Source organism: Oncorhynchus clarkii, chromosome 13 (genome assembly GCF_045791955.1).
Source record: "Oncorhynchus clarkii lewisi isolate Uvic-CL-2024 chromosome 13, UVic_Ocla_1.0, whole genome shotgun sequence".
NCBI lineage: Eukaryota > Metazoa > Chordata > Actinopteri > Salmoniformes > Salmonidae > Oncorhynchus > Oncorhynchus clarkii.
This window is the reverse complement of record NC_092159.1, coordinates 13449080-13476039: the sequence shown is the minus strand read 5'-3', so window position 1 is coordinate 13476039 and position 26960 is coordinate 13449080. Positions and strand designations below refer to the sequence as shown.

The 26960-nt window shown below is 43.6% G+C and overlaps 1 protein-coding gene across 1 annotated transcript in view; it reads right to left on the bottom strand.

The window, feature by feature from the left end:
• The window catches only part of LOC139424428 (CREB binding protein a), a 70258-nt gene extending 44231 nt beyond the window's left edge, over positions 1 to 26027 (bottom strand). The window contains exons 1-2 of the mRNA XM_071176222.1: positions 25174 to 26027; positions 8694 to 9289 (exon numbers count right to left, since the gene is read on the bottom strand). Coding sequence (XP_071032323.1) covers positions 8694 to 9289; positions 25174 to 25261 — 684 coding nt within the window. The 5' untranslated portion in view covers positions 25262 to 26027. The remainder of the gene's footprint in view (positions 1 to 8693; positions 9290 to 25173) is intronic.
• Between the last annotated feature and the right edge of the window lie 933 nt (positions 26028 to 26960).

Sequence of the window (26960 nt, the reverse complement as noted above, 5' to 3'; positions counted from 1 at the left end):
ATGAAGTGATTTACTGCCCAATGGAACGGCAGAGAGCCATGGAAAGAGGAAGATCACACACCCAGAAAGGAGATTTACAACCTAGCAAAATGCAGTCAACAGACCACAACAAAGACCATCACCATGAAGAGACACTTTCTCCATGCCCCTCTCCATCTCTCTGAAACAACTCAACTACAACCAATATGCTCTCGTTCAGTCTCTCTATCCCCTCTACGTCACACACCAAACTAATCACCACTGAGTTTCTCAATCTCACACCCATACCAAACTCCTACAGGTTCTCTCCGCGGACTGGTCTCCATGTAAACACACAACTATAAACACTGTTAAGACCCCCTCTCTGTGTTGAGGTTACAGACAGGCAGTACCTCTCATTAGACAACAGAGACTGCAGAATGGATGGTTTCCTATTGGTTTCCTGTGAAACCACATAAGAGCAGTGTCACTGAGGCTTAGGTAAACAATGCCTAGCAATCTACACACACACTGTTATAATCAACTGTAGAATCCCCTAAGGACAGTGATTGAGTAGAAGATGAGAATGTTAACTCAATATTAGTCCATAGCAGTTCGTCACAACTAGAATTCTAGTTCTAATTCTATGCACAGAGCTTGCAACTGAATAATGCTGCCAACAGATATCTAATGTCCTTAAAAAAAACAGACTCAAGCCAATAGGCAACCAGCTTGTCACATGTGCATCCCATTGTACAAAAAGAGAGCAGTTATGAGTCTGCAGTGCTGTTGGTGGAGATGTTTTTAAATTGTCCTCCAAGGACACTGGCGCGCTGTTAGAAATGTATCATCCCGTTAGAAACAAAAATCAGGCGTTGTAACGAAAGGCTACGGAGGTTCTCACCTCTCATTAATTCATTGGGCAATTAAGCCAGTGAATTAAGCCCAGTAAAAACTTAAGCACTGGCTTGGTGTTTGACACAGAGGCAGCATCAGAAATTGGTGTAGTAGAGCTGTACTAGGCACAGGGGAGGCTGGCTAAGTGGTTCCTGGTTCCAGATCTGTTTAGGGACCATAGAAAGGGGCAAGACAAGACCAATATATCTGGGACCAGGCTATGGCTATAAGTAATGATTATATACACCGCTCAAAAGTTTGTCACTTAGAAATGTCTTTGTTTTTGTCCATTAAAATATTGTCAAATTGATAAGAAATGCAGTGTAGACATTGTTAATGACTATTGTAGCTGGAAACGGCTGATTTTTTATGGAATATCTACATAGGCGTACAGAGACCCATTATCAGCAACCATTACTCCTGTGTTCTAATGGCACAGTGTGTTAGCTAACCCCTGCTTAAGCAGGGGGACACGTCTGGCACTGCAGGATTTCAGTCCCTGGCGGCGTAGTGTGTTACTGATGGTAGGCTTTGTTACTTTGGTCCCAGCTCGCTGCAGGTCATTCACTAGGCCCCCCCCGTGTGGTTCTGAGATTTTTGCTCACCGTTCTTGTGATCATTTTGACCCCACGGGCGAGATCTTGCGTGGAGCCCCAGATTGAGGGAGATTATCAGTGGTCTTGTATGTCTTCCATTTCCTAATAATTGCTCCCACAGTTGATTTCTTCAAATCAAGCTGCTTACCTATTGCAGACGCAGTCTTCCCAGCCTGGTGCAGGTCTACAATTTTGTTTCTTGTGTCTTTTGACAGCTCTTTGGTCTTGGCCATAGTGGAGTTTGGAGTGTGACTGTTTGAGGTTGTGGACAGGTGTCTTTTATACTGATAACAAGTTCAAACAGGTGCCATTAATACAGGTAACGAGTGGAGGACGGAGGAGCCTCTTAAACCTCTTGGAACTACCGCTCCCGGATCCGGGAGAATTGTCATCAACTGACACTAATTAGCATAACGCAACAGACAAAAAATATTACTAGAAAATATTCATATTCATGAAATCACAAGTGAAATATATTGAAACACAGCTTAGCCTTTTGTTAATCACCCTGTCATCTCCAATTTTGAAATTATGCTTTACAGCCAAAGCAAGACAAGCATTTGTATAAGTTTATCGATAGCCTAGCATAGCATTATGCCTAGCTAGCAGCAGGCAGCTTGGCCACGAAAATCAGAAAAGCAATCAAATTAAATAGTTTACCTTTGATGAGCTTCGGATGTTTTCACTCACGAGACTCCCAGTTAAATAGCAAATGTTCCTTTTTTCCATAAAGATTATTTTTGTAGCCGGAATAGCTCCGTTTGTTCTTCACGTTTGGCTGAGAAATCGACCGGAAATTGCGGTCACGACAACGCCGAAAAATATTTCAAATTAGATCCATAATATCGACAGAAACATGGCAAACGTTTTTTATAATCAATCCTCAAGGTGTTTTTCAAATATCTATTTGATAATATATCAACCGGGTCAGTTGGCTTCTTAGTAGGAGCGAAACAATGGCCGCATTTGTCTATTACGCACAAAACACTCTGAGAGTCACCAGGTGACCACTTACGCAATGTTGTCGCTCACGCTTTTTTTAAAAATAAAAGCCTGAAACTATGTCGTGACACTAGACACATCAGGGAAGCCATAGAAAAAGGAATCTGGTTGATATCCCTTTCACTGCTCAATAGGGACGCATAGGAACGCAGAGGTTTCTAAATAAGAGTCACTTCCTGATTGGATTTTTCTCAGGCTTTCGCCTGCAATATCAGTTCTGTTATACTCAGACAATATTTTTACAGCTTTGGAAACTGTAGAGTGTTTTCTATCCTAAGCTGTCAATTATACGCATATTCGATTATCTGGTCCTGAAAAATAGCCCATTTACTTTGGGAATGTTATTTTTTTTAAATGAAAATAGTGCCCCCTAGTTTCAAGAGAGCCAGAAATCTTGCTTGTTTGTAGTTGACCAAATACTTATTTTCCACCATAATTTGCAAATAAATTCATTAAAAATCCTACAATGGGATTTTCTGGATTTTTTTTCTTCTCATTTTGTCTGTCATAGTTGAAGTGTACCTATGATGAAAATTACAGGCCTCTCTCATCCTTTTAAGTGGGAGAACTTGCACAATTGGTGGCTGACTAAATACTTTTTTTGCCCCACTGTACCTTCTGGAGTGTGTGCTGCTATGGTGACCAGTGAGCTGAGAGAAGGCTGGGCTTAACCTAGCAGAGACTTGTAGATGACCTGGAGCCAGGGGTTGTGGCGACGAGTATGAAGCGAGGGCCAGCCAACGAGAGTGTACAGGTCGCAGTGGTGGGTGGTGTATGGGGCTTTGGTAACAAAACGGATTGCACTGTGATAGACTGCATCCAATTTGTTGAGTAGGGTATTGGAGGCTATTTTGTAAATGACATCGCCAAAGTCGAGGATTGGTAGGATGGTCAGTTTTACAAGGGTATGTTTGGCAGCATGAGTGATGGATGCTTTGTTGCGAAATAGGAAGCCAATTCTAGATTTCATTTTGGATTGGAGATGTTTAATATGAGTCTGGAAGGAGAGTTTAGTCTAACCAGACGCCTAGGTATTTGCAGTGGTCCACATATTCTAAGTCAGAACCGTCCAGAGTAGTGATGCTGGGCGGGCGGGCAGCGGTTGAAGAGCATGCATTTAGTTGTACTTGCATTTAAGAGCAGTTGGATGGCATTGAAGCTCATCTGGAGGTTAGTTGACACAGTGTCCAAAGAAGGGCCAGAGGCATACAGAATGGTGTCCGTCTGCGTAGAGGCGGATCAAAGAATCACCAGCATCAAAAGCGACGTCATTGATGAATACAGTTTGGGGTGTGAGAGGAGTCGGCCCGAGAACTGAACCCTGTGGAACCCCCATTGAGACTGCCAGAGGTCCGGACAACAGGTCCTCCGATTTGACATACTGAACTCTGTCAGAGAAGTAGTTGGTGAACCAGGTGAGGCAATCATTTGAGAAACCAAGGCTGTTGAGTCTGCCAATAAGAATGTTGTGATTGACAGAGTCAAAAGCCTTGGCCAGGTCAATTAATAGGGCTGCACAGTAATGTCTCTTATCGATGGCAGTGATATGGTTTAGGACCTTGAGCGTGGCTGGGGTGCACCCATGACCAGCTCTGAAAACAGATTGCATAGCGGAGAAGGTATGGTGGGATTCGAAATGGTCGGGAATCTGTATGTTAACTTGGCTTTGAAGACCTTAGAAAGGCAGGGTAGAATAGATATAGGTCTGTAGCAGTTTGGGTCTAGAGTGTCTCCCCCTTTGAAAAAGGGGATGACCGTGGCAGCTTTCCATTCTATGGGAATCTCAGACGATACGAAAGAGAGGTTGAACAGGCTAGTAATGGGGGTTGCAACAATTTCAGCAGATAATTGTAGAAAGAGAGGGTCCAGACTGTCCAGCCCGGCTGATTTGTAGGGGTCCAGATTTCGCAGCTCTTTCAGAACATCAGCTATCTGGATTTGGGTGGAGAAGTGGGGGAGGTTTGGGCGAGTTGCTGTGGGGAGCGCAGGGCTATTGACTGGGGTAGGGGTAGCCAGGTGGAAAGCGTGGCAAACCGTAGAGAAATGCTTATTGAAATTCTCAATTATAGTGGATTTATCGGTGGTAACAGTGTTTCCTAGCCTCAGTGCAGTGGGCAGCTGGGAGGAGGTGCTCTTATTCGCCATGGACTTTACAGTGTGTCCCAGAACTTTTTAAAGTTTGTGCTACAGAATGCACATTTCTGCTTGAAAAAGCTAGCCTTGGCTATCCTAATTGCCTGTGTATATTTGTTCCTAACTTCCCTGAAAAGTTGCACATCACGGGGGCTGTTCGATGCTAATGCAGAACGCCACAGGATGTTTTTGTGCTGGTCAAGGGCAGTCAGGTCTGGAGAGAACCAAGGGCTATATCTGTTCCTGGTTCTATTTTTTTTTTAATGATGCATGCTTATTTAAGATGGTGAGGAAGGCACTTTTCAAGAATAACCAGGAATCCTCTACAGATGGGATGAGGTCAATATCCTTCCTGGATACCCGGGCCAGGTCGATTAGAAAGGCCTGCTCGCTGAAGTGTTTAAGGGAGCGTTTGACAGTGATGCGGGGTGGTAGTTTGACCGCAGACCCATTACGGACGCGCAGGCAATGAGGCAGTGATCGCTGAGATCTTGGTTGAAAACAGCAGAGGTGTATTTGGAGAGCAAGTTGGTTCAGATGATATCTATGTGCTCGTGTTTACGGATTTGTGTTGTACCTCGTGGGTTCATTGATAATGTGTGTGAGATTGAGGGCATCAAGCTTAGATTGTAGGATGGCCGGTGTGTTAAGCATATCCCAGTTCAGGTCACCTAGCAGCACGAACTCTGAAGATCGATGGGGGGCAAACAATTCACATGTGATGTCCAGGGCACAGCTGGGGGCAGAGGGTGGTCTATAGCAAGCGGCAACAGTGAGAGACGTGTTTCTGGAAAGATGGATTTTTAGAAGTAGAAGTTTGAATTGTTAGGGTACAGACCTGGATAGTAAGACAAAACTCGGCAGGCTCTCTGCAGTAGATTGCAACACCGCCCCCTTGGGCAGGTCTATCTTGTCGAATGTTATAGTTGGACATTTCAGGGTTTTGGGTGGACTTCCTAAGCCAGGATTCAGACACGGCTAGGACATCCGGGTTAGCAGTGTGTGCTAAAGCAGTGCATACAAACTTCGGGAGGAGATTCTAATGTTAACATGCATGAAGCTATTGGTATAGTGGCCCAGGAAATTGGCCGATGTATCTATACAGCTAACAGTCCAGCTGTGGCTGCCGGATGGGCATTCAGGGGTGGTCGCGATGTAGAGGCCAGTGGAGTACCCCCTCGAGCAGATTACGTCATAGTCCAGTCGTGAAGGATCAGCGGGGTTCCGTGCCCCATACCGGCAGTAGAAGGGGTCTGGGTATTGTAGCCCAGGAGTGACTGATGGGCCTCTTTAGCTAGCCGGGAGAAAGGGCCTAGCATGGGCTAGCTCCAGGCTAATTGGTGTTTGCTTCGGGACCGACGTTAGCCAATACTCAGATAGCAGCTAGCTAGCTGCAAAGATCCAGGTGAAAATGTCCAGAGCATGTGGTAGGAATCCGTGGATATGGAGAGAAAATAGGTCTGGTATGCTCTAGTTTGAGTCGCGTTGTACAAACTGGCGAGAGCTTTCCGAGCTAAAGGTTAGCTGATGATCGCTAGCAGTGGTTAGCTGACTACTAGCTGGTAGCTAGTGAGCTGGCTAGCTTCTGTTGGGGGATTTTGGATTCAAGGTGAATAATACTTTAGAAAAAAAACAGATCCGCACCACATTGAGTGAGGCGGGCTGGGTTGCAGAGTGTTTAGAAGTTGAGTTTTTGAAAAAATATTTAAAAATATATGCGAAGAAAAATATATATATTTCAAAAGACGTCTGACTATAGCCGGAAATCTGCCGTTTCCGGGTATAGTAGTCATTTACAGCATTAACAATGTCTACATTGTTAATGCTGATCAATTTGATGTCATTTTAAAATGGACAAAACATGTGTTTCTCTTTCACAAAGAAGGACATTTCTAAGTGACCCCAAACTTTTGAATGGTAGTGTACATATAAATACGGATGAGCAATGACCGAGTGACATAGGCAAGATGCAATAGATTGTATAATATACAGTATTTACATATGAGATGAGTAATGTAAGATGTGTAAACACTATTAAAGTGGCATTATTAAAGTGACTAGTGATCCAGTTATTAAAGTTTTATGTGGGCAGCAGCCTCTCTGTTAATGACGGGCTGTTTAACGGTCTGATGGCCTTGAGATAGAAGCTGTTTTTCAGTCTCTCGGTCCCAGCCTTGATGCACCTGTACTGACCTCGCCTTCTGGATGGTAGCGGAGTGGCTCGGGTGGTTGATGTCCTTGATGATCTTTTTGGCCTTCATGTGACATGGGGTGCTGTAGGTGCCCTGGAGGGCCGGAAGTTTGCCCCCGGTGATGCGTCGTGCTGACCACACCACCCTCTGGAGAGCCCTGCGGTTGTGGGTGGTGCAGTTGCCATATCAGGCGGTGATACAGCCCGACAGGATGCTCTCAATTGTGCATCTGTAAAAGTTTGTGAGGACTTTAGGTTAAATTTCTTCGGCCTCCTGAGGTTGAAGTGGCACTGTTTCGCCTTCACCACACTGTGTGGGTGGACCATCTCAGTTTGTCTGCGATGTGTACGCCAAGGAACTTCAAACTTTCCACCTTCTCCACTGCTGTCCCGTCGATGTGGATAGAGAGGTGCGCCCTCTGCTGTTTCCTGAAGTCCACGATCACATCCTTTGTTTTGTTGACGTTGAGTGAGAGGTTGATATCCTGACACCACACTCCCGAGTGCCCTCACCTCCTCCCTCAGGCTGTCTCGTTGTGGTTGGTAATCAAGCCTACTACTGTTGTGTCGTCTGCAAACTTGATGATTGAGATGGAGGCGTGCATGGCCACGCATGTCATGGGTGAACAGGGAGTACATGAGGGGGCTGAGCATGCAACCTTGTGGGGCCCCAGTGTTGAGTATCAGCGAAGTGGAGATGTTTCCTACCTTCACCAATTGGGTGCAGCCCGTCAGGAAGTCCAGGCCCCGTCAGGAAGTCCAGGCCCCAATTGCACAGGGCGGCATTGGCCACGCATGTCATGGGTGAACAGGGAGTACATGAGGGGGCTGAGCATGCAACCTTGTGGGGCCCCAGTGTTGAGTATCAGCGAAGTGGAGATGTTTCCTACCTTCACCAATTGGGTGCAGCCCGTCAGGAAGTCCAGGCCCCGTCAGGAAGTCCAGGCCCCAATTGCACAGGGCGGCATTGAGACCCAGGGCCTCAAGCTTAATGATGAGCTTGGAGGGTACTATGGTGTTGAATGCTGAGCTGTAGTCAATGAACCGCATTCTTACATAAGTATTCCTCTTGTCCAGATGGGATAGGGCAGTGTGTAGTGTGATGGCGGCAGGGTAGCCTAGTGGTTGGAGCGTTGGACTAGTAACCGAAAGGTTGCAAGCTCGAATCCCCGAGCTGACAAGGTACAAATCTGTCGTTCTGCCCCTGAACAGGCAGTTAACCCACTGTTCCTAGGCCGTCATTGAAAATAAGAATTTGTTCTTAACTGACTTGCCTAGTAAAATAAAGTGGGTCTAGGGTGACAGGTAAGGTGGAGGTGATATGATCCTTGACTAGTCTCTCAAAGCACTTCATGATGAGAGAAGTAAGTGCTACGGGGCAATAGTAACTGAAGTAAATTACTATTGTCTTCTTGGGTACAGGAACAATGTTGGCCATCTTGAAGCATGTGGGGACAGAAGACTGGGGCAGGGAGAGAATGAATGTGTCCGTAAACACACCAGCCAGCTGGTTCGCACACGCTCTGAGGACGTGCCGTCTGGGCATTACGAGTTGGTGGGACATTCACATGCATTTTTCCCAGTAAAAGGGTTGTATTTCCGAGTTCCCAACATGACCGCAACATGTGACATGATTCTTTCTTAATGGTTTGGCCCATGCGGAGGGCATTTATTCTACACAGTGCCACAGTAACTAGCACCAAAGCTGAGAATTCATGGATGATCCTGTACAAATGATGATTCAACACACACAAAGAAGAGCTATAAAGAGATATCGCTGCTCTCTGACCATTTGGCACATTTTAAGACCTGTCTTTCTGTCACAGACAGACATTTCATACATGCCTCTCTATGATTAAGAGTGTAGTTTGTGTGTGTAGTGTAGTTTGTGTGAGTCTCTCAGCCCTGTGACTCACCTTGTTCATGTTGCCCGCCTGCTGGGCGGCAGCGTTCAGGGTGGCAGCGCCCACCTGTGGCCCGCCCTGCTGTGTGAGGGTCTCTGCCAGCGAGCTGCCCACTCCTCCTCCTGGTGCCGCCTGCGTGGCCTGGTACTGACCCCGGCCTCGTCCACCTCCAGGACCCAGCCCAAGGCCTCCGTTTATCACCTGGCCCGGCTGGTGCTGCCCACCCTGACCTAACATCCCGGCATGGCCCCCCAGAGACTGGTTGAAGTTCTGTCCGGTCCCCGCTTTCGGCGACCCTTGACCCAAGGAGCTCTTCCCGTGTGCTGCACCCAACTGACCCCCAATGCCACTGGGCTGAGTTCCTCCTCCAGCACCCCCGATGAGACCAGAGGCACTACCCACCCGGAGGAGTTCTGACAGCTGCTTGTGCTTGGCCACTGCGTCCGGGACCTTGGAGCCCAGAGGTCCAGGACCCCCAGGGTTGACGTTACCCCCATTGGAAGGCATTCCGCCCCCCGTCATACCCCCCAGGCCAGAGGCTCCGTTGGGGATCAGCTCATCTGGCAGGTCGTTCTCCAGGTCGTCCCATGATAAGGAGCCTAGATCCACTGTAGAAGAGGAAGAGAGAGGGAGAGAGAAAAACAGGTTAATAATATGGATTGATATCATGAAAATTCATGGGCTGATATTCCTGTCTGTGTAAGTGCCATTGAAATACAGTTTCAGCCAGCCTATCGCAGACCTGCAAATCCTAAATCATTTTTATGAGAACAACTTCAGCGCAGTGGTGGCACCCCCGGGCCCCGCGACACCACACTGCTCAAATCATAGGCAAATGCACTGTTTGTCGTCTAATAATGTGGCAGAAGACTGCCGCAGAAGGAATGGTAGGCTATAGACTTAATGGTACCTGGTAATTGGCTGCACTTCAGGAGCTAACTAGAAATACATTTAAATGCACTGTCAGGGCTCTCACCAGGATTTTCTGACAAGGTGGTGCTGATGTAGGCCTAAGGTTGGGTAGGGTATAGGTTCAGCGCATGTCAGTCAACTTCCCCTTAGGAAGTTGGAGCATTTAGCATTTTTGAAAAACCTGTAACTGCCATTTCCTGAAACTTAGAGTCTTAAATGATATCCAACACAGAAGTACTGCTTTTATGTGCATAGTCTAGTGAAAAAGTAAACTGGCTTCATTTTGTTTGGGGAGAAAATTCTAAAATGATTAAATCACTGGAAGCAATGTAGTAGCTTATGGTATGCTATTTGGAATATGAAACAACTGAAGTAGCCCTATACGAGTTAGTTTCACATCTACATCCCTGACTTAGTCCATCAAGTTAGGTCTGATTACTAGGCTACCGTTCATTCAACATGCCTGGTTATTGGTGAACTGACTATTATGACATCTAGTATCACACTACTATGGTTGACACACAGCTACATCAAGAGAACAGATCAACAACTGATTCATTAACATAGGTCTACTAGTCTTCAACAGTATACCGTAACTTTGTCAAGGATGGACAGGTATTTGCGGAACAGCTCTCTGCCACGTCTGTTTCCATCCACGCAGCGGCGAAAAACTGAACTACCGCAACACCACACGTTTCCTTTCTCGAACATGCACTCGTGCATACAACCGTTAAGATCACAGCATGTCCGGGAAAGAAAGTGTTCTTGCCTAGTTGACTAAACACTGTAGCTAACTACGAAATAGTGGTTGACAAACAATTTGGGGGAAAATAGCAAACAGTTCATTCTCCATTTTTCCTACCCTTTTCCCCCTCACACAACAGCGGTATCAATGGATGAAGTGGAGAGCTGCCATCCAGCTCGGGAGGAAGATGAAAAACCAGCGCAGGGTTTTCTCTGGTTCAATTGAAGTCAAAGAACTGAGCAGATCAGACCCAGCTGCTAACGCATTGGTGTCTATGTGAGAGCCATCCCCTTAAGTAGACAGGAACTGACAATGTTTTCGCAATGGTAAATAGGGATGCACGACATATCGGTGAACATATAGGAATCGGGCGATATTAGCTAAAAATGCCAAAATCGGTATCGGCCCAATGTCTTGTTTAACGCCAATGTGCAAAACCGATGCACGTCATACCGTACTTTGACATACCTAAACTCAGCAAAAAAATAAATGTACTCTCACTGTCAACTGTGTTTTTTTTAACATGTGCACATATTTGCATGAACATAACAAGATTCAACAACAGACATAAACTGAACAAGTTCCACAGACATGTAACTAACAGAAATTGAATGATGTGTCCCCGAACAGGGGGGAGGGTCAAAATCAAAAGTAACAGTTAATTCAGCTGGTGGCCACACCAGATACTATGTACTCTGATGCATCTCCTCCTCATGGACTGCACCAGATTTGCCAGTTCTTGCTGTGAGATGTTACCCCACTCTTCCCCCAAGGCACCTGCAAGTTCCCAGACATTTCTGGGGGGGAATGGCCCTAGCCCTCACCCTCCAATCCGACAGGTCCCAGACGTGCTCAATGGGATTGAGATCCGGGCTCTTCGCTGGCCATGGCAGAACACTGACATTGCTGTCTTGCAGGAATTCACGCACAGAGCGAGCAGTATGGCTGGTGGCATTGCGTGTCAAAAAAAAAAAGACACAACACAGTTCTACGATAGAATGTTGTGTGTTCTGAATAGCTTGGTACCTAGCTAGCACCAATACAACCAGCCTGAAAACAATGACCAGTGGAAACTGCAGTCATTTTTATTATTCTTAGCAATTAATCCTTGTGAGTAAGTATTAGCTAGATAGCCACTTGTTTGACTATTAAAATTGAACTTCTGTTCATAAAAATAAAGCTAGCCAGCTACTTAACACTGTTGCCAAAAGCTAACGCTATAAGCAGCCAGCTAGCAAGGCTCGACCAGACCGGGTTGTGTGTTGTGAAGCTAGGCACAATAGTGGAATTTGTGGTTTGCCTTCAAAATAAAAGTACGTCTTTGAAAGTGATGCAGAAGGTTACAATTGGTGGAATCATGCCATATTTAGACCAGATCATGTTCAACAAGGATGGAATGTGAAGCAATGAAATTAGGTATCAGTCTACTCGGTGACACCCACAGAACACAACTGAAGAGTTTAAGCAAATATTAGTGTTATAGCTCTTATCGCGGGAGTGTGAGAAACCACCCCCCCAGTCAGCCTATTGTGTGTATTGACATTCATATTGCACTGTACACCTAAGGATTAACTAAGTATTGGGAATCAATGAAACTGGGTATCAGTCTACTCAATACCCAAGACATTTTCTCCCAACGTCCTCCTCAGAGTTATCAGACTCCAAAACATCCACACAGTATTGTTTTTCCTCGGGAATAGTGTTCAGTACACATAGGTTCACAATAAATGTGGCTAAATTCACAGTTGTTTCAGAGTCCCGCAATAAGAACTACAACGCTTATGTTCTCTGGGTGTCACTGAGTAGACTGATACCTATGGTTTGTGGATCAATGAAATTGGGGTAAGACTGTACAGTGAAATAAGTATGCCCCCAATGTAATTCTGAAGTATAATAAATCCAGTGTGATTTCAGATTGTCAAATTAACAAAATTGTATTTTGTTGATTTTATATAACATTCCAACCTCGTTTAGCATGATCTACTCCATTATGACATAATTCTACTATTTGTATTCATTTGCATCACTATCAATGACATACTTGTATTTTGAAGGCTAACCGCAAAGTACACGGTTGTGGCTAATCCTTCTTGTGGCTAGCTGCACATAGATGGGTCCGACCACCATTAAGCAAATAAGAACTGTCTTATAAATTAGGGTTATTTTAGATGACACCTAGCTATAGTTAGCTAGCTAACTATAGCTACAGAAACAGATGTCGTTTTGCTATGTTTTTGGGGAAAAACATTGTTTGCATCCGTGAACTGGCTAGCTTATTTTTTTAATGACCAGCACTGTAGGTGCGCGAGACAACTTTACCAGTATCACAGCACACGTATTGATGAATCGTTGTGACAATACAATATGAAATATGAGTGAGTTTAATCAATGTGTAATAACTATATAAAAAAAATGTATGAACGTGTAAAATTATTATGTGACGTGGAGTCATATTCAGGACCGGACACGTCAAATAGTGTTATCTTTTTTGACACGCAAAGACACAAACAGCATTCCATAGAAATCCTGGTTGAGAATGAAACTGAACAAATGAACAGCGAAACTGCACAGCAAGTAAGTGAAAGAAATAGATTTTGATTATGTTTTACTGTAATGGGGACATACGTAAATGCCAACAAAATAACTTCTTGGTCAGTGTGGTGTGTGTGTAACCTTTATTTAACTAGGCAAGTCAGTTATGAACAAATTCTTATTTACAATGACGGCCTACCCCGGACGATGCTGGGCCAATTGTGCGCCGCCCTATGTGACTCCCAATCACGGCCAGATGTAATACAGCCTGGATTCGAACCAGGGACTGTAGTGACGCCTCTTGCACGGAGATACAAAATGCGTGCAAGTTGGGCTGGGAGATGGAATTGGGAGCGATAGCAGACCTACCATTCACCTCACACTTGATTCCATCGCAACGTGCTAATGAGCTAATGCGTTAACTCGCTAGCGCTGCTTGGTGAGTCTACTGCTGATCCACACCACACAGTGAAGAAGCAAAAAAACAGGAGGGAGGGATGGAGGATGATATTTAAGAAGAGTGATAAATGAGTGATAAATGAGGAGGGTGTTGGTGCCACCTGACAAACACAGTTAACAGTTAGACAGGCAGTGAAAATACAGCATCACTCAAGGGAGGGGGCAAGCGTATTTGGGTAACACTGTCAGGTAGCGTGTTTTGACAGTTAAACAGCCAGTGAAAATACATAATCACTACATCACTCAATGTTGGTTCCCCATAGGGAAGGGAGAAGGGGGAAGAGTATTTGGGTAACATCGTCAGGAAGTGTGACTGGGAATTGTGGTGGAGGGAGACAATTGAAGACATGACAGGGGATGAGACTCAGTGGATACAACAAATTAACCCAAACAGAACTTGTTAATTATATTTCTGCAGGGCTGTGGAAATTTACTTAAGGGTTGATAAAATGCAGTTATGGATTTTACCCAGTCTCAAAGCCGAATGGTTTAGATTGCTTGGAATGTTACGGGAGAAGCTCCGACCAATTGCGACCATGCCTGTGCAGATCAAACTTTTTATTTTTTTTATTGCCGTCTTTGATGAAATGACCCTTTTCATGTAAAAAATAACAGAATACACTGACGATTTAAAGCAAAACCACACTTCCTGAAGAAACCACTGTTTATCCTGCACCAGTGCCAGAGTTTCCTGAAGAGTGTTGCTGGTCAGGTTTCTTAGAAAACCTTTCAGAGCGCCTTCTCTTTTCTCCTGATTTCTAGGAATTTACCCCCATCTTAGCGTAGCCTCGAGGTTTGCGTTAGCTTTCAGAAATATGCATTGTTAACTCAACTCAAAAGAAGCCCAAATATTGAACAGAGCAGTAGCTTAGTTTATCTGTCTGGATCAAGTGCAATTCTGTGACTTTGGTTGTGTCTACACTTCACACTTGTGTGACATTATCAGAATACGTAGAGCGCATTGAAAAGACGGGTCTAGACTAGAGGTCGACCGATTATGATTTTTCAATGCCGATACAGATTGGAGGACCAGAAAAGCCACAACAAAAAAATAATAATGTAATAATGATAATTACAACAATACTGAATGAAAACTTATTTTAACTTAATATAATACATCAATAAAACTCAATTTAGCCTCGAGTAAATAATGAAACATGTTCAATTTGGTTTACATAATGCAAAAACACATTGTTGGAGAAGAAAGTAAAATGTGCTATGTAAGAAAGCTAACGTTTAATTTCCTTGCTCAGAACATGAGAACATATGAAAGCTGGTGGTTCCTTTTAACATGAGTCTTCAATATTCCCAGGTAAGAAGTTTTAGGTTGTAGTTATTATAGGACTATTTCCCTCTATACCATTTGTATATCATTAACCTTGACTATTGGATGTTCTTATAGGCACTTTAGTATTGCCAGTGTAACAGTATAGCTTCCGTCCCTCTAGTTAGCGTGAGCTAACTAGCTAGCCATTTCACGTCGGTTACACCAGCCTCATCTCAGGAGTTGACAGGCTTGAAGTCATAAACAGCGCAATGCTTGACGCACAACGAAGAGCTGATGGCAAACGCACGAAAGTGCTGTTTGAATGAATGTTTACGCGCCTGCTTCTGCCTACCACCGCTCAGTCAGATACTTGTATGCTCAGTCAGATATGCAACGCAGGAGACGCTAGATAATAGCTAGTAATATCATCAGCCATGTGTAGTTAACTAGTGATTATGATTGATTGTTTTTATAAGATAAGTTTAATGCTAGCTAGCAACTTACCTTGGCTTACTGCATTTGCATAACAGGCAGTCTCCTTGTGGAGTGCAACGAGAGAGAGGCTGGTCGTTATTGCGTTAGACTAGTTAACTGTAAGGTTGCAAGATTAGATCCCCCCCGAGCTGACAAGGTGAAAATCTGTCGTTCTGCCCCTGAACAAAGCAGTTAACCCACCGTTCCTAGGCCATCATTGAAAATAAGAATGTGTTAACTGACTTGCCCAATTAAATAAAAGGTATAAAAAAAAAACACATTGTTATTATTTAATTACTTTTTTTAAATCGGCGCCCAAAAATACTGATTACTGATTGTTATGAAAACTTGAAATTGGCCCTAATTAATTGGCCATTCCGATTAAATCGGTCGACCTCTAGTCTAGACGCACAAATGTTGCTTTGTGATCTGATCTAGCTGACCAATTCAGGAGGTGGTCAGGGATGCACTGTGTGCAGATTTCTCAGTTGATGCAAATCAGGCTCCTGAAAGCGCATACAGTGGGCAACAAGAAAACTTGTGTTTTGGGGACGAGATGTACCTTGTCATTTTAACATTGGGGGAAATATGTTCTTCGAGCGTGACAAACATGTTTCGCTGGCATCATAAATGCTTGCCAGCTAGCTAATTTTTAGACTAAACATTTTGGCTTTTTCTATGACGGTTTTGGAGCAGTGGCTTCTTCCTTTCTGAGCAGTCTTTCAGGTTGTGCCGATATAGGACTTGTTTTACCTCTGGATATAAATAATTTCCTCCAGCATCTTCACAAGGTCCTTTGCTGTTGTTCTGGGGTTGATTTCCACTTTTCTCACCAAAGTACGTTCATCTCTAGGAGACAGAACGCGTCTCCTTCCTGAGCAGTATGACGGCTGCGTAGTCCCATGGTGTTTATACTTGTGTACTATTGTTTGTACAGATGAACGTGGTACCTTCAGGCGTTTGGAAATTGCTCCCAAGGATGAAGCAGACTTGTGGAGGTCTACAATTATTTTCTGGGGTCTTGGCTGATTTATTTTGATTTTCCCATGATGTCAAGCAAAGAGGCACTGAGTTTGAAGGTAGGCCTTGAAATACATCCATAGGTACACCTCTAATTAACTCAAATGATGTCAATTAGCCCAAGCTGTTTAAAAGCACTGACCCACTGGAATTGTAATACAGTCAATTGTAAGTGCAATAATCTGTCTGTAAACAATTGTTGGAAAGATTACTTGTGTCATGCACAAAGTAGATGTCCTAAACAACTTGTCAAAACTATATTTTGTTAACAAGACATTTGTGGAGTGGTTGAAAAACTAGTTTTAATGACTCCAACCTAAGTGTATGTAAACATCTGACTCTCCCACTTCCTCAATATCACTCCCTCTTTTTCTACTCACTGTCTTTCTAGTTCTCTCCCTTCAGCTCTTCCTTCTTTCACTTGCTCTCACCACCACTTCTCCCTCTCTTTCAGCTCTCAAGGTTCTCTGCTCTTAGTAACTTGCTCTCACCACTATTTCTCCCTCTAGATTCCCCACTCTCCGTCTCTAGCTCCATCCAGCTGTATATTCTCTGCTAAGCTTAGTGGCTGAGGCCAGCAGTGAGTGGCACAGTTTTCTGTCCGAGCCAGGCGCCTTCACACACACAATGTCCCGGTCGGTCAATCACCAAGTCAAGCATGGCTTATTTTCACAGCCTGCACGAGCAGAGCACACACACTCCTCCTGCATCTCCCTCTTACACACAGACTACTTTATGTCCCCTCAAACACACACACACGCATGTACACACCTCTGCCCTCCTTTGAGCAGCAGGGAGCTGGCGATGGGATCTGTGCTGACTTTATATTTCCTGGCTGGAGTAGATTGCAAGAGCACGAAATAGAGCAAGAAGAGTGTCCATTTCAACACAAAGGGGCTAATGACCCAACTAAACCAGATGTCAAAACTTGGAGACTAGCAAAACGAGGCTATTCAGGCACCATCCCTTCCTTCTCCAAAACCATTCACCCAAATGAAAAGTGCTTTTCAGGTATTCAGAGGGGACTTCAACTTGATGGATGAACAAGGCTTATTTGCTTGGGATGAGAATTTGGAGTATTTTCTATTAGAGCTGAGACAATACACCGAAAATTACTGACAATGCTATCCTCTTACTGAAGCATTTTGCTTAAGTCGGTCATTTCCGGTGATTTTGCTACACAACGTTCCTGTAGATTGACCAATGGTTTAAGAACAGTAATATACTCATTGTGTTGATTCCTGCTATGAAATATCTGCCTTTTCCGTTTTGCTGTTGGCTGCTGACTCCCACTCCCTCCCCCCACTGACACAGAGGGAGAGATGCATTCTGAGAAGCACAAGCAAATGACCATTGCTCAAAATACTATTGCGGGAAAAATGTTTTAAAGCAACTACTGTTGTTCTAGTCGAAGCTTTCTGTGAGGATATCACGCATGCCTCACCTGTTAATATTGAGTCCGTGGCACCACTTCTCAACCAGAGTAGGCTGTAGTGTGCCATTTGCGGTAAATAGACCGATATCAAGAATGCCTAACACTGGAAAGTTTGTGGGACATTGTTTTAAAATTCCCACTTCCTCAGGTGTTGAAAAATATAGCCTATATGGGCCAATATGCAATTGTATGTTTTGTCCATGTCGCCCAGCTGTAGCACCTCCCTAAAAAAGTTAAAATAGCTGATTTATCATTATCGCAAAAAACAGGCAATTTATTGCGAGATGGATTTTTGTCCATATCGCCCAGCTCCATTTGCCATACATTTTCTACACTCTGTATCAAAGCCATATCAAATATCTTGGTTCTAAAGTAGTTGCTATAGAGCTATTTCATATTAATTGTTGAGAGGAAAATAGTACACCTACAAAAATCTGAGAATCTCCTCTTCAAAAGGGTCAGTAATTGCTTCCAAAGCTGTGTTTTTTCCACAATTGCATTTTACAATTAGAACACTTTTTTTATTTTTTATCCCAGAGCACAGGGAGAGGGAGTGAATAGGAAGTTTGGACTGAGAAAAAATTGGACTGAGGTGAGCGTGTAATGCGACCAATTAAAAATGTAACTTGCGACACAAGTCAAAGGGTCGTAAAATGTTCAGTCAGGCAGGAGCCCTGGAAGACAACTGTCGTTATCAGATAGTACGCGATGCAAGAGCGGTTCAAAGTTTCTTACGCCATCCATGTCCACTTTAACACGGCATCTTTTTCCCTGTCCGTCTTTCATTCATCACCTCCCTCTCTCTTTTCAAGTTGACAACTGACCGATGTGAGTGGGAGACGCAAGCATTGCAATATCTGCTATATAATGAGAGGAAACGGTGAGGCTTAAATATAAACGGCTTAAAACGTGTGCAGTGACTGCAGACTGGCATTTAAAACTGCCAATTAGGCTGTAATATGGGCCAGGCTCAGCCGGCGCAAAAAGACACTGTCATACGTGTGACAACCCACCCACCCCTCCACGGAGGTTCCATTACTAAGTGCATCATGAGTATGTGACACGGGTGGGCCCTAAATGTGCCATTTGGAGAGCAGGGAGCGTGCTGACAGAGGGCTCCTATCGTTAAAGCAGTGGAATGGAATATCATGCTAGTCATAGTATCAGACGGCAGGGTAGCCTAGTGGTTAGTGTTGGACTAGTAACCGAAAGGTTGCAAGTTCAAATCCCTGAGCTGACAAGGTACAAATCTGTCGTTCTGCCCCTGAACAGGGGGGCCATCATTGAAAATAAGAATTTGTTCTTAACTGACTTGCCTAGTTAAATAAAGGTAAAAAAATAAATAGTAGTCTGCCCCAGTATCTGCACGTTAGAGATTTTGACGATGAGTATGATGTGTCTCAGATTCAAACCCCCATTAGACAGCTCTGCAAGCATTATGTCAAAATAAGTGTGTTACTCACCAAATATGGATGAGCAACAATCTTCATTTACTCCCATTACGCTATGTACTTCCAAAAAGTCTAAATACAAATTTACAAGCAACTGAATCAAATCCGATTCAGCACCTTCATTACGGCCACCTTCATGTCGAAAGTCTAAAACAGCTCAATACACTGGAAGTGCCGAAGTGGACACTTTTCAGTCGCTTGTCAATTTTTATATAGACCTTTTTTTGGAAGTACATAGCTACCGGCTGTAGATTAAGACAGTTGATCATTGAAACCCAAATTTTGGTGAGTAACAAATGTATTTTGACAGAGCTGTCTAATGAGAGTTTGAGCTTCCTAGTCATTAAAAGGAAACGCGTCATACTCACCTAAATCTCTAACACACAGACACTGGGGCACGTAGAGTCCTAATACTTGCCAGGAACCTCACGATACGATATCACAATACTTAAGTGCCGATACGATATGTATTGTGATTTTCAGGAGTCTATATGTATTGCGATTAGATACAGAGATTTTAATGCGATTTGATGTTCCAAACATATTGCTCACGGACTATAGAAAACATTAAGAACTAGGGATGCACAATATATCGGTGAACATATCGGAATCGGCCGATAACATCGACCCGATGTCTAGAATAACGCCGATGTGCAAAACCGATGTCAAAGCTGACGTGCATACCTATATAACGTAGGCAGATGACGTAATGATGCCACGAAAAATACTGCCCGACACGTGGACATACGTCACTGCCAACAAAATAACTTGTGTTCAACTATTTAACTGTACTAGAATGCTTAATAAAAGGCCACAAATTTTAAGTATCGGCATTGGCCAAAAATGTAACCTCGGTGCATCCCTATTAGGAACACCTGCTCTTTCCATGACAGACTGACCAGGTGAAAGCTATGAGCCCTTATTGATGTCACTTGTTAAATCCAATAAGTCAGTGTAGATGAAGGGGAGGAGACATGTTAAATAATGATTTTTAAGCCTTGAGACATTCAGAGGGTGAATGGGCAAGATAACATATTTAACCCTTGTGTGGTGTTCGGGTCTGTGGGACCCATTTTCAATATTAACTAAAAGAAAAATTATACAATTAATAATTTGTTAAACCTGAGACTCATTGGCCTTGGCTTACTTTCTTTGAAGAACATCTGAAATAACATTTTTCATTTGAGGGCACCCACTACACATTTATATTACATATGTAGTGTTCGGGTCCACTGGAAAAGTGTGGAAAAGTGTGTGTGTTGGTGAACACAAGTAAAAATTTAACAAAAAGGTTTGCTGGGTGCCTTCACTCAGTCTTCCTCCTCCCTGGGCCTGCTGTCTCCCTGCCTGTCTGCCGGTTTTCTAGCACTCTTTACCCTTTGTAGTGTGTGAAACTATACAAAAGTATTGCGGGAACCTGCACAATGTTATTACAATACATTATTTCAATACATTGTATAAAAAAAATACATTTTAAAAAGTATTTTGAAACACTACCCCAGCCAGGTGGAAATTGGGGGAGGGACAACAAATAAATAGCTTTGCATGTGTGGCTCCTTACGACAATCAATCAGCATGGGAAAAAAATAATCTCTACTCAGAGGGCCTTAGAAATAACGTTTGCTAGAGAGAGAATGAGCGTCTTCCACTTTGGAAGATCAAGAATTAAATCGGGATCATGTCTCTGTCAATTCCGCATTGACGCGGATGGCAGTTACGCATGTGCAGGACGTAGTTTTCTTTTGAACTGTTCATCTCAGACACCACCCAGGAAATCATTCTGGGGGGGGGGGGGGGGCGTGTTTTTGGAAAGGGATGGACCAAACTCATTTACATGCCTACTTTGGTGTTCTTATCCTTGCTGGTGTTCAGATCCAATGGGAAATCCAGAGAATCCCCTTGGGATGCAGAAACTGGCAGAGATTTTTTCTGTGCAACATCTCTGGAAAAGTTCCCCAAACATTCCAGGAGTATCCGCTTCGATAATCAGACCAGCTCGGCGGCAGAGACAAGCTAGCTGCAATCAGGTCAGTGTGGGACAAGTGGGTGGACCGCCTTCCCCTGTTTTACATCCCTGGGCCCGACGTTACAGTTGATGAGCAGCTTATGACATTTAGAGGCCGCTGCCCCTTCAGGCAGTGCATACCATCTAAACCCGCAAAAAATGGAATCAAGATCTGGGCTGCCTGTGATTCTGCGTCATCATATGCGTGAAATGTGCAAGTGTACACAGGGAAGCCAGATGGAGGAGCCCCTGAGAAGAACCAAGGGATGTGGGATGTCCTGGACGTGACACAGGGACTCCGTGGCCATGAAATCACATGCGATAACTTTTTTAAAACTTCGCACAGGTTGGGACGGGAGGTCCTCACGAGGAAGCTGACGATGGTAGGAACACTACAAAAAAAACAAGCCAGATCAGAGCTTCCAACTCAGCTCTTGAATACACGGAACAGGCCTATCAATTCCTCTAAGTTCGTGTTCAAGGCCCACACGTCCCTAGTGTTCTACATGCCAAAGAAAGGCAAAAATATGGTACTCATGAATACGCTGCATAGGGATGGGAGAAGCTGTGGCCAGGAACATCAAAAACCAGGAATCATAATGATTACAATGCCACAAAAGGAGGGGTGGACAATTTAGACAAGCTGGTGACTGGGTACAACTGCAACAGAAGAACCCTACGCTGGTCACTTGTGATATTCTTCAACATCTTAGACATCTCAACACGTTTGTCATCTGGATGGCGTTGAACCCAGATTGGAACAGAGGGAAGCTCCAGAGGAGACAGCTCTTTCTTGAAGAGCTGGGCAAGGCATTGGTAAGACCTCAAATCCAGAGGCAACATATCCCAAGGAATCCAGCTTCTGCAGCCATTGTGAGTAGGATTCAGGAGGAGGATGCTGGTGCCCCATCCGCCAGACCCACAGAACCAACAACTCCAATACTGGAAGTAAGTGTGAGTGGTGTGTGTGTCTGACTATCCTACCTTGGCCTGCTGTAACCATATAAGTGAGTGAGATGTTAGTAAAATTCCTGAACTAAGTGTTTTCATCATTCTAGATTGCAGCTGGTAACAACAAGAAGCTCTGCGATGTGTGTGGACCCAAGAAGGACAGGAAGACATTACATGCATCAACTGCAAGAAATACATTTGCAACACACACAGTAAAACTCTGTCCCTCATGTGGTGTGTAGACTGGCCTTAATTTGTGTTCAACGAGACTCATTTATCATTTCCATAAAATACTGTATGTAAGATTTGTCCTTACAATTTGTTGAGTTCAAAGCAATAACCATCAATAGTGATGAAAACCTTGTTTAATTTATATTTGTTCAAGACAAACATGATTTAGTCCACCCATGTCTTGATTATAATAGATTTTAGGTTACAAAAATCACCCTTTATCCAAAACAAATAGCCCTTTTATTGATAAATGTGACCTAGCAGAGGTAAGTCAACAATAAGTATTTTAAAATAAATTGTTATGGCTGTATTGTTTTAAAAACACAATAATGTTATGGGTCCATCGGCACAGCGAACATTGGGTGAATAACAAAAACATGAACCCCACACAAGGGTTAAGTGCCTGTAGGTACCAGGCACACCAGTTTGAGTGTGTCAAGAACTGCAACATTGCTGGGTTTCTCAAGCTCAACAGTTTCCTATGTGTATCAAGAATGATCCACCACCCAAAAGACATACAGCCAACTTGACAACTGTGGGAAGCATTGGAGCCAACATGGACGAGAATCCCTGTGGAATGCTTTCGACACCTTGAAGAGTCCATGCCCCGACAAATTGAGGCTGTGCTGAGGGAAAAAGGGGGTGCAACTCAATATTAGGAAGGTGTTCCTAATGTTTTGTACACTCCGCGTACTGAATGTTTGCTGCAGAGAGACAATAGACAGCATGAGAAAACGAGGTTGTGATAAGTCAAAAGTGCTGAAAACATGTTAGCTCGCTATTTAAAAAGGTTGAGGACAAGCTATAGGACGGAAAATACAGCCGTATAGGCAGAGGTACAGCCGACTAGCGCTAGCTAATGGTACCTGCAGGAGCAAAATATATTTCTCTATTTTACAAATTGACACTTGGAGTCAAATATCAATATAATATCATCCAAAAATAATATTGCGATATGTAAATGTTTAGATTCCCCCCCATTTAACACCAACTGTCACTACTAATTGCTGATTTTACAATTAGACTCAAACGGATACGTATTAGCTTGTTTTTTATATTCAATTTGTACTTTGGCATAGTAATTTCTGAATGAGTTCATTTGAATGAGCAGAGCTATGCCTCTTCACTAACAACTCTAGAGAATGACAGACGAGATATAAACCAAGCCAGTAAATAGCCAGCAAACAATGAACCAACCTCCATCCCTTCAACTTCCTTTACGCTATGGTGCTGTTCAACACACATGACTTACTACAACGGCCTGCCTTGAGAGTAGCTGCTGAGCTCACAAGTAGCTAAGCCTAGAGGTGGCTACATCAAGACGTGTGCAATGTGTGCACTAGTACGGCACACACCCACTGACTAAAGTATTGGTGATGAGGGGAATTGAAGGGGGAGGGGGCAATGGGACCCTGCTGGGGGGACAGATGGCCTGAATAGGGGGTGAGGGGCACGTGTTTGCACTCTGTGACTTCAATGAAAGGCGTACCCCCCCATTCACCATGGGAGTGATGTGCAACCCAAACTGGGCCTCTCGGCAGGGACCCAAAGTCAGGGCAGGGGATGCTCCTATGGGGCTCTCCAGAGGCATGACCGCAGACACTAAGGGGGAAAACGCACACCTTGTCTGGGGTAATTTACTGCTAACAGCCCCTAGTGTTCCCACACTTCCAGGCTCTGCTGGGCTAACATGGCAATTGGAGATTGAACACTTGGGGTCGATAATAACATAGCAGGGGTTGGATGCGTTAGGGGATTTTGCAATGGATTGTGTGTGAATAACATGGTCATCACCAAAGAAAGTAATGGACATCGGACTCAGCAGATGTGTTGCTTTGGTTATTGTCTCTGTAGCCAGTATAGTGAAAGAGGCATGGTGCATTCACAACTACAATCCTAACATTCTGGTTCAGTAACTTTTTATCTAGAAATTTTGAAAGAGGTAGGCCCTACAAGTGTATTCTATCAGCAGTGGGAAACCCATATGAACAGATATGGAACATGACATAGCAATGAAAAGTGACAACTGTCAAGATATTGGGACATAAGACTGCATTTTATGACATTGACACAACATGCAATCAAATGCATGACCGTGTGGGAGTGGGACATGATAGGCCTATGGTTAAATTACTTTAATCTGACCATGGCATCAGAATTGGCCTACTCTGAGCCAAGACTCTCAGCCAGTTCGGCATGCAGTGGGGTGCAAGACTGTGCCTAAAATATTTCTGCAGATAAAGGCCTGCTATCAAGATGTTTGACGAAGGTAAACATGAACATAATTTAGCCCCCAGCAGAGTCCCCAATCCCTATAATAACGTCATTCCATTTTGATATGGGTATAACGGTTAGTTTTCAACAGAGTATCTGACATGATTTAGGCCAGGGATGGGCAACTCCCGTCCTCGGGGCCGGAGTGGTGTTACTCTTCCCCACATCCCTTGGAAACATAGCTGATTAAACTAATTGTATTCTAAACTGAAGACCATGATTAGTTGATTATTGGAGTCAGTTGGGGCAAAAGTGACACCAATCAGGCCCCCGAGGTCTGGAATTGCCCATGCCTGATTTAGGCTGTCACCAATGATATTTCGACAAGTATGTTGCTACTTTGCGCTGAAGGGTAGCCATGTTGACATAGCAGATCAAGCAATTGCTAAACATGTCTCTAGCTGGACATCTAAGCATCAACGGGTTAAGTGTTGCTTTAGTGAACAATAGCCTTTACAAAACTAAAATAGCTAGCCCTGTTTTCCAACATGTCAGAAATGACAGGGTTGGACGCGTAACGTTGGCAACAAAGTTTTGTTAGCGGCCAAGCTAGCTAACTAAGGTTTGCTAACTGCTTTGTACAGCTGTTTGAATGACCAAAACGTCAGTTGAATGAATAACTAGTTAACATTAGCTAGCTAAATATCTGGACACACAGAACAAGTCATAAAAAACAAATTACATTTTACTAACTAAAGTAGCTAGCAGGTTAAATTGGTTTGTGGGCCTTCCTTACCTGGTCCATCTGACGCTGACAGCGCAGGTGAATTCAGCTTCGGTCGCTTTGAGTTGGGAGGTCCGACGTCAAGCAGGTTTTCAGCCATTGTGATCTTTAATGGATTTCTTATTTAATTATTTGAAAAAATGAAATTCCTGGGACAGAACAGGTTGTTCTGACAACCTCCACCTTTATCTAGTTAGCACGTTAGCAAGCGGTTTGCTCGCTAACGTTGGCTAACTGGCTAATTTTCAAGCAGTGAGGGTGAGATTTTCAAAAAAGATGCAACAGCGCCCCGCTTCGCCACCGCCATTCAACCCATGATAATCCAACAACCAACACCCACATTATCGTTAAATAACCCCAATAAAAAAAATCCCATGAAAAATGTACGTTAAAATTAAATCTAAAAACATTAACATGAATTGTATTCCTGTCCCATAAATCTTTAATTTTAGATGTTCAAACAGCTCATTTTTATGACGTCAAATGTCTTCATGCAAAAATGGTTTGAAGCTCTATAAAATGTACAACTGCAAAAAAATATTTTTTTTTTGCAAAATTGTCAGTAACAAGCTGTTTCTTCTCCGGTTATCCCCGGTAAACAATATACTGCTCCGAACGGCGATAGGGACTCGAGCGCCGCACTTAAGGGGAAATCAGATATACGGGGTTTTCTTGCCGACGACGACCGATCGAATTCCCGTTTTTTCGTCAAAAATACTTCAGAAAAGGTGAAAATAGTTCGTTTTCAGGGGAAGTTTTCCGTCAAACCTCGGTTTGGATGCTCAATTTCTAAATAAAAAATTGTGATCTACCGAAATCCTAATTCCGAGCCACGACAAGATGGCGGCTGTTGATTCCTTCGGTACAAAAAGTTTTTTTTCTCTCTTTTCTAGATAGATAGACTGTAGAGGGGGAGGGGTCGCGCAATCACGCCCTACGTAAACCTATGGTAAAAAGCTTTGAGGTGCGTCACACAAAATTCGCCTAGAATTCCGCTACGGGGCGGTAAGAGACCGTATGAGAATTACTATTCACCGTAATAACTTGGTAATAAGTATGCTATTGATTCTTCACGTCAATATCGCTGTTGTAAAGGGAGGCAGTACAATGCATTGCAAAGGAGAAATAATATTTGTATATTCTTCATTGTTGGATATAAAAACCAAACTAAAATGTGGATCAACGCAGCTAGGCCGAAGTCTATCTGATCAATCTTCTCTAACATGAAATATGGCTAAAATGAAGATGACACAAGTAAACAAAAGTTTGGATCCTTTAATTTATGTACTTTTCTTTCTTGATTTACCTGCCAGGCCTACCTTCCCACTGGCCTCATCTCTCCTGTGTATGTTGGCACACAATGCTGATCCCCCCCCCCCACGTCCATCTTCTTTGAATCAATGTCAGTGTGATGGACTTTGGACTGTCTAATAAGCCTAATAGGTCTCCACATTAACATCAGGCTCTTGAATTAAGGACCAAAATATTTTACTATTGTACTTATGCTAGTTGCAGGGGATTGGTGGTTGTCATAATTATGGTAGAAATATAGCCGCACTTGCAGCATCTAAAAGACTTATTTTGACAAGCCCTTGAAAGATCATACGTAATATATCACTCACAAAGTCACCCAGACAGCCAGGCAGACGACAAAACAGTTTGATATGGAAGTGTTCTCCTGTTCATCGATTTTCACAAAAAGTCAAAATCTGGCTCAGGCACATGTACAAAAAGTTGAAACAAAATCATAAATGTGACATCAAATACATATTGCATATGTACATACATAGTGAGGGCCT